The 12,828-nt window shown below is 45.4% G+C and overlaps 1 protein-coding gene across 1 annotated transcript in view; it reads left to right on the top strand.

The window, feature by feature from the left end:
* TSPAN16 (tetraspanin 16) overlaps window positions 1–12,828 on the top strand; it is a 41,990-nt gene that overhangs the window by 10,588 nt on the left and 18,574 nt on the right. Inside the window, exons 3-5 of the mRNA XM_006875168.1 lie at window positions 4,234–4,308; window positions 6,281–6,388; window positions 7,995–8,147. Of these exons, the coding sequence (XP_006875230.1) occupies window positions 4,234–4,308; window positions 6,281–6,388; window positions 7,995–8,147 (336 nt within the window). The remainder of the gene's footprint in view (window positions 1–4,233; window positions 4,309–6,280; window positions 6,389–7,994; window positions 8,148–12,828) is intronic.

Consider the following 12,828-nt stretch of genomic DNA (forward strand, 5'->3'; position numbering starts at 1 on the left):
GTAAACATCTTTGTGATATTCTCTGCTTTCAGCCAAGATCCATTTGACATCAGCAATGATATCCCTCATTCCACGGCCTCTTCTGAATCCAGCTTGAACCTCTGAAAGTTCTCTGTCAATGTATGCTTGCAGCCATTTCTGACTAGACGTCCCAATTAAAAGGGTCAGCTCTGGAGAAAGCCCTTGTCTCCTTTTAGTATATGCAGGCCCAGCGTTCTTTGGAGATCCCAGTGTGTCTTTTCATCAATCTTTCCCTGGATCTAAGACCTTCACTTCTAGAATGTGGCATAAAGATTGGAGGAAGGCTCATTAACACCCTGCAAAATGCAGACAACATAACTTTGCTTACTTACTAGAAGTGAAGAAGAGTTGAAACACTTGCTGATGAAGATTAAAAAATACCACTTACAGCATAGATTACAACTCAGTGTAAATAAAACAAAAATCCCCATAGCTGGACCAATAAACAGCATCATGATAAATGAAGAAAAGAGAGAAATTATCAAGGATTTCTTTTTACTTGGATCCACAATCAGTGCTCATGGAAGCAGCAGTCAAGAAATCAAACGATGTATTACATTGGGCATATCTGCTGCAAAAGACCTCTTTAAAGTGTTAAAAAGAAAATATGTCCCTTTGAGAACTATGGTGTGCCTGATTCAAGCTATCGCATTTTCCATCATCTCATATGTGTGTGAATAATGGAGACCAGAGAACTAATGCATTTGAATTACAGTACTGGTGAAAAACATTGAATATACCATGGACTGCCAGAAGAACAAATAAATCTGGGTTGGACGAAGCATGGCCAGAATGCTCCTTATAAGCAAGGGTGGCCAGACTTCATGCCACATACTTTGGACATGTTATCAGGAGAGACAAGGTCTTGGAAAAGGGCATCAAACTTAGTAGAGCATCGATGAAAAAAGTGGAAGACTTTCAACAAGATGGGTATACACAGTGGCTTCAACAATGGGCTCAAACGTAGCAATTGTTTGAGAGCGATGCAAGACAGGGCAGTGTTATGTTCTGTTATATATAGGATCATTACGAGTTGGAACCAACTCAATGGCCGTTAACAACAACAACAACATTAGAAGGACCCCTTAGAATCTTATTACCCCACCCCAGGCAAGATTTTTCGTTTTCCTTCCTCCTCTCCTTTGCTGATAAACACAATTTTTCTCAAGGATCCAAGTAGATCCTTAGTCTTGTCATCTCCCCAAACATAGAAGATCCTAACTGTTAAAAGCACAGCTGCCCCCACCATCCTTTTCCGTTAGACTCCATCATTTCTCATTTCCCTTCATTACTTACATTTATTGTAATATTTCATTTTATCTTGGAGAAAATGTAGGTACTATTTTATCCATATAGTCACTTGGAGTAATCCAAGACTCCTCTCACATCCCACATCCAATAAATCAACAGATTCCATCAGTGTTACCCTCAACATCTGTCCCTCCATAACTTCTTTTTTTTCTTTCATTTTTCTTTTGAGGAATCACCACATTGTTTTTTGTTTTTTTAAAGTTTTATTGTGAATTATGTGACAGTCTGCATGGGAGAACATCAGTTTTACATTCATCCTATTGTACATTGTTTCATTGCCATGGTTACGTTACAATCTCCTCCATGCATCACCAATCAACAAAAGGGTTCATCCTGCTTCTCCCCACCCCCCGCCATCAGCACACAGCACCTCTTCCTCCTTGGGTCCTGAGTCCCCAGCTGCTCCATCTCTCCACGCCATCATCTCTGCCTCCATCTCAGGAATCACTGCCTCTCTGGGTAGGTTTCTGCTCTCTGCTCTTCTCCCTTCATGGTTCCAGGGAACTCTGCTCCCAGCCTGCAAAGTTAATCACTCCCCTCCTTGCCACAAAATGTCTACTTTTACATTTACAACCTTCACAATCAGTCCTGGTAACAATTATTCACCCTTGTATCACAAGAGACCTATTGCATTTCCTTTAATCAGTCCTGCCTAGACAGATTCCTCCATAACTTTTGAGACTGCACTCAGAAAAGCAAAGTTCTTTTGATGGTGTTGGGAACCCGAGTTGGCTGTGAGTTTAGAAGAGACGTGCCCTCACTCAGGTGTGCACAGGTGCCCTCTGGACACTGTGGGGGCCTGGGGCAGAAGCCAGTGTGAGGGTTGAGGGGCTGCACTGGTCCAGGTGAGAGATGAAAGGCTGGACCAGAGAGGTGATGAGGAGTGAGTGGATTCAGGCTAGATCTGAAGGTGGAACAGACAGCACACACTGGCATCTCACACTCTGATACACGAACCACTTGTCTGGGGTCCTGAACTGATGCTTGCTCACGTGGGATGTAGCAACCCAAGGTGTGGGGGGCTCCATGGCAAGGAGGACTAAACTCAGCCCTTGGCCAGTCTGATGACTCAGGGCTTTTTTCTTTCAACAGCAGAAGCTGGAATTCTCAGATGTTAATAATAGTAATATCGGAGCTACATGAATAGGGATGAGTCAAAGGCAGCGGAGAGCTGACCTGGCTTTGCTCCCATGTGGTCCTGAGAGAAGCACCGGGAACCACTGAGACTCCCTGAACTGAACTGGCCGCATCCTCATCACCATTGTCAGGTGTCGTTGAGTTGATTCCTACTCATAGCAACCTTCTAGACGACAAAATGAAACGTGACCTCACACTGGTTGCTGTTTGAGACCATTGCTGTTGCCACTGTGTGGCTTTATCTTGTGTACTTTGCAGCCTAAGGGGCCCGTCTTCCAGCCTATATCAGACAGTGTTCCACTGCTAGCCATAAGGTCTTCACTGGCTAAATTTTTTAGGAAGTAGATCACCAGGTCCTTCTTCCTAGTCTTAGTCAGGAAGCTTCGCTGAAACCTATGCATTATGGGTGACCCTGCTGGTATTGGAAATACCAGTAGCATAACTCCCAACATCACAGGAACACGTAAGCCACCCTGTTGTTGTTGTTGTTGTCAGGTGCCATCGAGTCGGAACTGACTCATAGCGACCCCATGCACAGCAGGATGAAACAATGTCCGATCCTGGGCCAACCTCACTACCGCTGCCACACTTGACGCCATCAATGATGCCACCTGGCTGATCCATCTCGTTGGGGGTCTTCCTCTTTTTCTCTGACCCTCCACCTTACCCAGCATGACATCCTTCTCCAGCGACTGTTTCCTCCGGACAATGTGTCCAAACTATGAGAGACGAAGCTTAGCCATCTTGGCCTCCAAGGAGCACTCTGGCTGCACTTCTTCCAAAATAGATCTATTGGTTCTTTTGGCAGTCCATGGCACTTTCAGTATTCTCCTCCAACACCACAATTCAAAGGCATCAATTCTTCTACAATCTTCCTTATTCACTGTCCAGCTTTCGCATCCATATGAGGTTATTGAAAATACCATGGCTTGGGTCAGGCGCACCTTAGTCCTCAAGCTGACATCTCTGCTCTTCAACACTTTAAAAAATTCCTGTGCAGCAGATTTGCCTAATACAATATGTCGTCTGATCTCTTGACTGCTGCTTCCATGAGTGTTGATAGTTGATCCAAGAAGAATGAAGTCCTTGACAACTTCAATCTTTTCTCCATTGATAAGAATGTTGTTTATTGGTCCAGTGGTGAGGATTTTTGTTTTCTTGACATTGAGATGCAATATCAACGTAAGCCACCCTACTACAGTATTATAAACTGGTAGACGAGGAGGGATGAACCCCAACTCACATTGTGCAGGCCCAGAGAGGGAAATGGTTCTTTGTGCTGTGAAACTTCAGGACAATCCCTCTGCTTGCTGGATTTCCTATGGTTTCCACCGTGTACATGGAATTTATCAGAAACATAAGCCAACCCCACCAACCTTGATTCTCCTCTACAATCCCTTCTCCACCCACCCCATTTGCATTACTGAATTTCTCACCCAATCCTCCTCTCAGCCTTCTTCTGACTGCTCTTGTGCCCCTGCGCACACCCCTGACTGAAGAAGGTACCAGGGTGTGAAGTAAGGCACAGCTGGCCACTCTTAAAATGTATCCTCTGGCCAGCACCCTCTGTCTCCCCACTTCCAGGAAAGCCACACTTGGAAGAAATAAAAACTCCAACCTTCCTCCCCCTACACCCTGAGTGAGTTCTTCTCACGGTGAGGCCAGTTCAGCCGGAGGCAGCGCCCTGCCCTGTATGGGGCCTGCCCTGTATGGGGCCCTGTATGGGGACGCAGCTGTCTTTGCCCCAATCCCTGTGTTTTCCAGTGCTTCCTGTCCCTGGAGCTCATCGTCCTCATGGAAGTCACGGTCGCCACGGTGATCCTTGCTTTCTTCCCAGTTGTAAGTACCACACAGCTGCTCCCTCTCAGCTTTAGAAATAGCAGAATCCCTTCCTTCCCTGGGGAGGCAGCAGGCCTCCAGTCTCACTTGGGGAGATGTGATGCAGTCTCACTTGGGGAGATGTGATGGAAGGGGAGGTGTCTCCAAAGGTGGGTGAAAATCTAAAAACCTCAGGACTCAAGAAATCTGCCAAGTGAATTCAGATCATCTCTCCTGCCTTTGAGTCACTGAGTGGTACAAACGTTTAACGTGCGCAGCTGCTAACTGGAGGGCTAGTGATTTGGATCCACCCAGAGACACCAGGAAGAAAGGCCTGGTGATATTATTCCAAAAACTCAGCCACTGAAAACCCGCTGGAGCCCAGTTCTACTCTGACACATAATTGATGGCAAGTGAGTGGTTTCTCCCGCATTTGGTGTAGAAGGAAAAGTGTGTGAGTGTCATTGTGGTTTTGAAACACACTGCTCAAGGAAGGCTATTTGGCAAAATCCATTAATGACAAAAGTATGGGCACTCTGATCCAACAATGCCAACTCTAGAAACACTCCAAGGAGGTATGGGGCACATGCAGAAAGACATTTGTGCCAGGTGTGACTCGCAGTATTGTTCGTGAGAACAAGAGACTGGAAGCAACCAGATGAGGACCCCCAGGGATCTGGTTTCGTGATAACACAGCCACACAATGGAACCAAGGAAGGGGTGGTGCTCCATGGCTGTGATGGGCAGAATTCCAGGATAACCCACTTTCCTTGTTCATGTTCCCGTAGATGCAGGCCCTGGGTCAGGATTCGAAGGCATGAGGTTTATTTGGGAAGTGATCTCAGGGAGCATTTATAGGGGATACAGGGAAGGAAATGGGAGGGAAGGCAGCCAAGATGAGGTGACATTGTGGGTCACTGGACCGAGTCCCTGGGGACCTCTGGCATGCAGCGTAGAACACACATACCTGTTATCCCACCTGAGGGGCTTGGGAGCTGGGGTACTTACTGATCCATCAGCCCCTAGCAGTCATTGATTGGGGGCAGGCCCCAGGGAGTACATGGGCTCAGAGGCCACAGAGACTCCCCCCAAGTGGTGGCAGATGAAAGATAGGCCAGTGTGCAATGGAATGGGTCACCAATAGAGAGGGCAACAACATCATCTGCTCTTACCCAAGTGACCAAAACAAGGTGTTTCCAACTCCTGGTGCCCCCTGTAAGCCAGCAGAACTGTGCTCCAGAGGATTTTCAAGGACTGTTTTTTCAGAAGTGGATTGCGACGACTTTCATCCCAGATGCCTTTGGCTAGTCTCGAACCATCATCCATAGCAGCCAAGCGCATGGACAGTTTGCACCCCTCGGGGATTCCCGTGGACAATGAGAGCGTATGAAACAAGGAGAACAATACTGTGATTAGACTTTGCTTTGACACACATAGAACATCTCTTTGGGGACACAGGAAGCAGTGACAGCCATTGTCAGGGAGTGGGAGGAAATTTTTTGGCTGGGAGAAAAAGGTGGGAGGGAGACTTTTCACGGTCTACCTTTCTGTGTTTTTTTTTTTCCATTTCAAACCATGTAACTGTATTATCTTGTCAAAAAGAAGTTTTAAAAAAATGTTTTCAAACCTTTATTGAAAAAATAGAAAATGAAGTGTGCAGAGCGAGTCAGTTGCTGAAGATGATATTCAATTCCTTAATCAAGTTACAGCCAAGCTGTGGGTGTAGCCGCTGTGGGGACGATTCAAAAGAGCAGATGATTCAAAAGCGTTTGTGATGAGGACAACCAGATGCTTGGCTTGAGACCCATGACACATCCCTGCACGGGTCTTAGGGCTCTTGTGGCCTGAGTCTCTCTTCCTCTTTAGTAGACCCATTGCTGAGAGTAGGAAAGAAGACCAGAGCAGAAGAGAGGCCCCCACCTCCCAGCTCCCCCTCAAAGAATCACTGTTGTCATTTAGACATCATTGAACTACTGCTCGGTTCTTTTTTGAGGTTCAAGACATGGCCTTTGAGCACATCCTTGCCACCATGAGGAAGAATTACAAAGGTTACAATGAGCCAGACGACTATTCCATGGAATGGAATTTGGCCATGGGGAAGGTGAGACTCTTGAGCCTTGTGGGTCATCTCAGCCCTTGGGGTGGGCAGGTGAGGGGAGAGCATGGAAGAAAAAGAGTTGCTGGCCATTCCTAGGCATGTTTGACGTTCTAGTATTGGCCAGGGAGCTCTGTGGGAATTCATTCAGGCTCGGGAGGTGCCATGAGCTACCTACCATGCCTGTCCACATCCTGGGTTTAGCTTTTCATGCTAGAGTTGATAAAGCATGCCCATCACATGTTGGCACAGTCCCTCAGTTAATACATGCTGGGCACTGTGCTGGGGACACATCAGGGCCCCAAACAAAATCCTTCCCTTGTATTGTTGACACTCAAGTGAGAGAAACAAGAGATCAGTCAGTAACTAAGCATCGTTCTTGGGGGCGATACGTGATTTGAAGAAAGGCAAATGCTCAGAAGGGCTTTGTCAACTATTTTTAACATGCGGTAGGATGACATTGGAGAGCGCGGTGGCTCCATACGGTAAGCACTGGACTGCAAACCATAAGGTTAGCGATTTGAGCCCAGCAGCTGCTCCGTGGGAGAAAGATGAAGCTTTTCTGCTCCCGCAAAGATTTAAAGACTCAGAAACTCTACACAAGGTCACTGTGAGTCAGAACTGACTCAACAGTGCTTAACAACGACAATGACAACAACAGGATGCCATTAAGGAACCCTGGTGGCACAATGGCTAAATGTACGATTGCTAACTGAAAGGTGGGTGGTTTGAACCCACCAGCTACTCCACGGGAGAAAGGTGTCGCAGTCCATTTCTGTAAAGGTTATAGTCTTGGAAACCTTCTGGTCAATTCTTCTCAGACTTGCTATGAGTCAGAATTGACTCACTGGTGCAATGGGTTTGGATTTTTTTGGTTTAGAATGACCTTTCTTGGAGTCCTTCTGGGGTCATGTAACAAATTCTGACCAATGAGCTGTGAGGAGAATATGTAAATCTATATAAGAGCCTGCAGAATTCTCTTTCCTTTGCCACAGCAAGAGGAACATTCTAGATGGTGACTACTCCCTCAGCCTGGGTCTTGGAGTGCCTTTGATAAAATAAGCAAAAGTCCCTTGCCAAATCATGCCAAGCATGTAGTACGAATGATGTAGAAACCAGAGATTGCTGGCCTGTTTGTTACTGCCGCACGCCTTAGCTCACACTGACTGGTACAAGGGTTGTGGTAAATTTAGAAAGAGAGGCCAGGACAAGGTCCTTCTGAAGAGAGACATTGGAACAAAAACCTGAATGAAGTGAAGAAGGCAGCCAGGCAGATATCTGAGGCAGGAACATTATAGAAAGGTCCTGAGGTTTCAGCTTGCTATGTGTTTGAAGAAAGATGGGCACAGCTGGGATCCAGAGTCCAGTGAGGTAGACTGAGCAGAGGTGAGGACAGGGAGGTGATGGAGACAGAGTGCGAGGGCCTTGTGGGCCACAGTGAGGATTCAGCTTTTACTTCAAGGGAGACAAAAACCCCATGAGATGGCAGAGAGAGACATTCAGCACAGGCGCTGGAATGTTGTGACGGCTCACTTACCAGTAACCATGGTAATCGCGATTTCTATTATTTTCTTATTTGAAAGGGAGTCTGTAATTGTTTCTTCTTTCCCAGCTAAGGTGCTGTGGGGTGAATAACTACTCAGATTTTTCGGGCTCCTCCTTTGAAATGATGACAAGCCATACCTACCCCCGGAGCTGCTGTAAATCCATCGGGGCCACAGCCTGCGATGGCCAAAACGTGTCCAGAGATGTCATCCACCCGGAGGTAATTCGAGACTTGGTTTGTGTGTCACCTCCACAGATCTCGTGGGCTGGTGACTTTGATCAAAAATTGCCTTTTAGCGAGAGACCCGGCAGAGAGGGCTGGAAGAGAGAGACATTGGCTCCCACTGGGTGGGTGTTCAGATCATTTGGACAATCTTGGGGAAATCTGTCATTGCCAACCCCATTTTGTTGTTCTTAGGTGCCATCGAGTCGGTACTGACTTATAGCGACCCTCTGTACAACAGAACAAAACACTGCCTGGTCCTGGGCCAAACTCACAATTGTGGCCACACTTGAGCCCATTGATACTGCCACTTTGCCAATCCATCTCGCTGGGGATTTTTCCTCTTTTTCTCTAAACCTCCACCTTACCAAACATGATATCCTTCTCCAGTGACTGGTCCCTCCTGACAACATGTCTGAAGTATGAGAGACAAAGCGTGGCCATCCTGGCCTCCAAGGAGCACACTGGCTGCACTTTTTCCAACACAGATTTGTTGGTTCTATGGGCAGCCCATGGTACTTTTAATATTCTCCTCCAACACCATAACTCAAAAGCATCAATTCTTGTATGGTCTTCCTTATTCACTGTCCAGCTTTTGCATGCATATGAGGTTATTGAAAATACCATGTCTTGGATCAGTCAGGTTCACCTTAGTCCTCAAGCTGACATCTTTGCTCTTCAACATTTTAAAAAGGTCTTGTGCAGCAGATTTGCCTAATGCAATATGTTGTTTGATTTCTTGACTGCTGCTTCCATGAGTGTTGATGGTTGATCCAAGAAAAATGTTGACAACTTCAATCTTTTCTCCATTGATAAGAATGTTGTTTATTGGTCCAGTGGTGAGGATTTTTGTTTTCTTTACAATGAGATGCAATCCATACCAAAGGCTGTGGTCTTTGATCTTCATCAGTAAGTATTTTAAATCCTAAGATAATATCCATGTGCCTACAGGTAAGACCAGTTAATACCACTATTATTCAAATTTACGCAGCAAACACTAAAGCCAGTGAGGATGAAATAAAAGAATTCTACCAGCTTCTTCAATCTTTAAATTGATCAGGCATGCAATCAAGATATATTGATAATCCCTGGCAATCGGAATGCAAAGGTTGGAAACAAAGAGGAAGGATCATTAATTGAAAAATATGGCTTTTGGGTGATAAAAATGATGCTGGAGATTGCATGATAGACTTCTGCAAAACCAATGATTTGTTCATTTCAAATACTTTTTAAAAACCACGTAAGAGAACTATACACATGGATCTCACCAGATGAAATACACAGACATAAAATTGACTACATCTATGGAAAGAGATGGTGGAAAAGTTCCATTTCATCAGCCAAAACAAGGCTAGGGTCAGATTGTGGAACAGACCATCAATTGCTCATATGCAAATTCAGACTGAAGCTGAAGAAAATGAAAACAAGTCCACGAGAGCCAAAATATGACCTTGAATATATCCCACCTGAATTTAGAGATCATCTGAATAACAGGTTTAATACATTAGACACTAAAGACCGAAGACCAGAGAATTGTGGGATGAAAGCAAGAACATTATACAGGAAGAAAGCAAAAGTCATTAAGAAGACAAGAGATGAGGAAAAGACCATGAAGGATGTCAGAAGAGACTCTGAAACTTGCTCTCCAGCATAGAGATGCTAAGGCAAATGGAAGAAATGACGAGGTAAAAGAGCTGAACAGAAAATTTCAAAGATCAGCTCGAGAAGATAAAGCTAAATGTTACAATAAAATGTTCAAAGGTCTGGAGTCAGGAAACCAAAAGGGAAGAACACGCTCAGCATTTCCCCAGCTGAGGGAACTGAAGAAAAAATTCAAGCCTCAAGTTTCATTATTGAAGGATTCTCTGGGCAAATTATTGAATGATAAAGAAAGCATGTACAGGGTCGCTATGGGTCGGAACCGACTCGATGGCACTTAACAACAACAAAGAAAGCATCAAAAGAAAATGAAAGGAATACACAGAGTCACTGTACCAAAAAGAAATGGTTGATGTTCAGCCATTTCAAGAAGTGGCATATGATCAAGAGCCAATGATCCTGAAGGAAGAAGTCCAAGGTGCATTGAAGGAATTGGCAAAGAACAAGGCACCAGGAATTGAGGGAATAAAAAATGAAATCGTTCAGGAAAGTGAGGTGGCACAGGAGGCACTCACTCATCTCTGCCAAGAAATTTGGAAGACAACTATCTGGCTGACTGATTGGAAGAGATCCATATTTGTGCCCATTCCAAAGAGAGGTGACCCAACAGAATGTGGAAACCATCTGACAATATCTTTTATATTCCATGCAAGTAAAGTTTTACTAAAGGTAATACAGAAATGATGGAAACCATACATTGACAGAGAACTTCCAGAAGTTCAAGCCAGATTCAGAAGTGTGTAATGAGGGATATCATTGCTGACATCAAATGGATCTTGGCTGAAAGCAGAGAATATCAGAAAGATGTTTACCTGTGCTTTATTAACTACACAAAAGCTTTCAATTGTGTGGATCATGACAAGCTATGGACAACATTATGAAGTATGAGTATTCTGGAACACATGCAGAACCTGTACATAGACCAAGAGGCAGTTATTCGAACAGAACACGGGAACATTGGATGGTTTAAAATTAGGAAAGGTGTGTGACAGGGTTGTATTCTTTCACCAGACTTATTCAACTGTATGCTGAGCAAACAATCTGAGAAGCTGGGTTCTATGAAGAAAAACGTGGCATCAGGCTTGGAGGAACACTTATTAACAACCTGGCATATACAGATGATACAACCTTGCTTGCTGAATGTGAAAAGAGCTTAAAATCCCCATTTTACAGCTAGGGAAACTGAGGCTTAGGGAAGGGACATGACTGCCTCAAAGTCACATGGTGTTGGCACAGGTGGGATATGGCTCCAGCTGGTCAGACTGCCGGCCCTATAGCATGTTGACAAACTGTAGAGATAGTCCTTAAAACGATCCTTGTAATGAAAGTAATGGCTACACAGGACCAAACACACACTGGGTGTCAGGTGCTTCATGAGAGTCGACTTGAGGAATCTGCACAGGTGGGACTGTTCTTCTCCCTGCTTTACAGGAAACAGAGGCATGGAGAAGTCTCACAACTAGGGAGTGATGGAGCTGAGTTTCAAATCCCTCTTTCAGCTCCTCCTTAATGATATCTATGCAAATACAGACCTTCTCTGAGGGAATAAAGAGGAATCACTCATCCCTGTGAGATACTAGACAGCTTTAGCGCTCTGTGGAGAGTCAGCTAGGGTGAGTCCCAGGCCAGGGACCCAAAGATGCACACGGGGCCATGTAACCTGCCTGTTACCTCCCTGACCTCTTCTCTTCCATTCCATCCTCATCTACTCTGCTCTGCTTGCTACTGCTGAAACACACCCACCAGTCACGTGCTCGCCTCAGGGCCTTTGCACAGGCGGTTCTTTTTGCTGGGAATACTTCTCCAGTCTGTGCCCAAATGTCATTTCCCTGGAGAGGCGGTGCCTGGCTCCCATCTATAAAGGGATTTCCCCACGGTCATAGACCAGCCCGTTCCCATCTCCTGCTGCTCTTGTCTTCCTGCATTTAAACCAGGAATGAAATAGTCACTTCTATACTGGTTCCAAGGCTCCCGACTTGAACAGGCAGGAATGTGATTTGTTTTGTGCATAGGCCAGTGCTCAGCACACAGGAGACAGTTGGACAATTAGAAGAATTGATGCATTTGAATTATATGGTGTGGGGGAAGAAGATTGAAAGTACCAGGGATTGCCAGAAGAACAAACAAATCTTTCTTGGAAGAAGTGCAGACAGAATGCTCTTTAGAAGTGAGGGCAGTGAGATTTGTTCTTTGGTTCTTTGGACATGTTAAGAGGGACCAGTCCCTGGAGAAGGATATCATGCTTGGAAAAATGAAGCGTCAGTGAACAAGAGGAAGGCCCTCAGTGAGATGATGGATTGACAGAGTGGCAGCAGCTATGGGCTCAAGCTTAACAGTTACGAGGATGGCAGAGGACCAGACAGTGTTTCGTTCTGCTTTGCATAGGATGGCTATGAGTCAAAACTAACTTGAGGGCACCTAACAACAATGACTAATAACAAAGTATCAAGGAGCCCTGATGGCCCAGCCGCTTAAACATTGAGCTGCTAACTGAAAAGTCAACAGTTCAAACCCACCAGCTGCTCTGCTGGAGAAATATGAGGCAGTCTGCTGCCATTAAACCCTAAGGAACAGTTCTACGGTGTCCTGTAAAGCTGCCATGAATGAGAATCACCTCAACGGTGGTGGATGTGTACACTTACTTCCACATACAGTCAAAAGCAAGCTCAAGGCGGCCAAGATTTTATAAGCAAGAGGCTTCAGGGGATTTGAAGAGGGAGTCACTAATTAGCCTCAGGGATTGGAGGCCCCACTGCCTACACGTGTTGGGTCTCCTAATCACTCTGAACCTCAGTTTCCTCACCTGTAAAATAGAGAAAAGGTCTAATGGTACTGTAGTGATAAATGAGCGCAAAAATACAGATAAAGGTCCGTTTGTTGTGAAGTGCCATCGAGTCGGTTCTGACCCATAGTGAGCCTGTATAGGGGTTTCCAAGGAGCAGCTGGTGAGCTTGAACTGCCAACCTTGCAGTTTAAATGGCATTGCAGTCTGGTGCATTTACCCACAGCGCCACACCAG

Source organism: Chrysochloris asiatica, unplaced genomic scaffold (assembly GCF_000296735.1).
Source record: "Chrysochloris asiatica unplaced genomic scaffold, ChrAsi1.0 scaffold00312, whole genome shotgun sequence".
NCBI lineage: Eukaryota > Metazoa > Chordata > Mammalia > Afrosoricida > Chrysochloridae > Chrysochloris > Chrysochloris asiatica.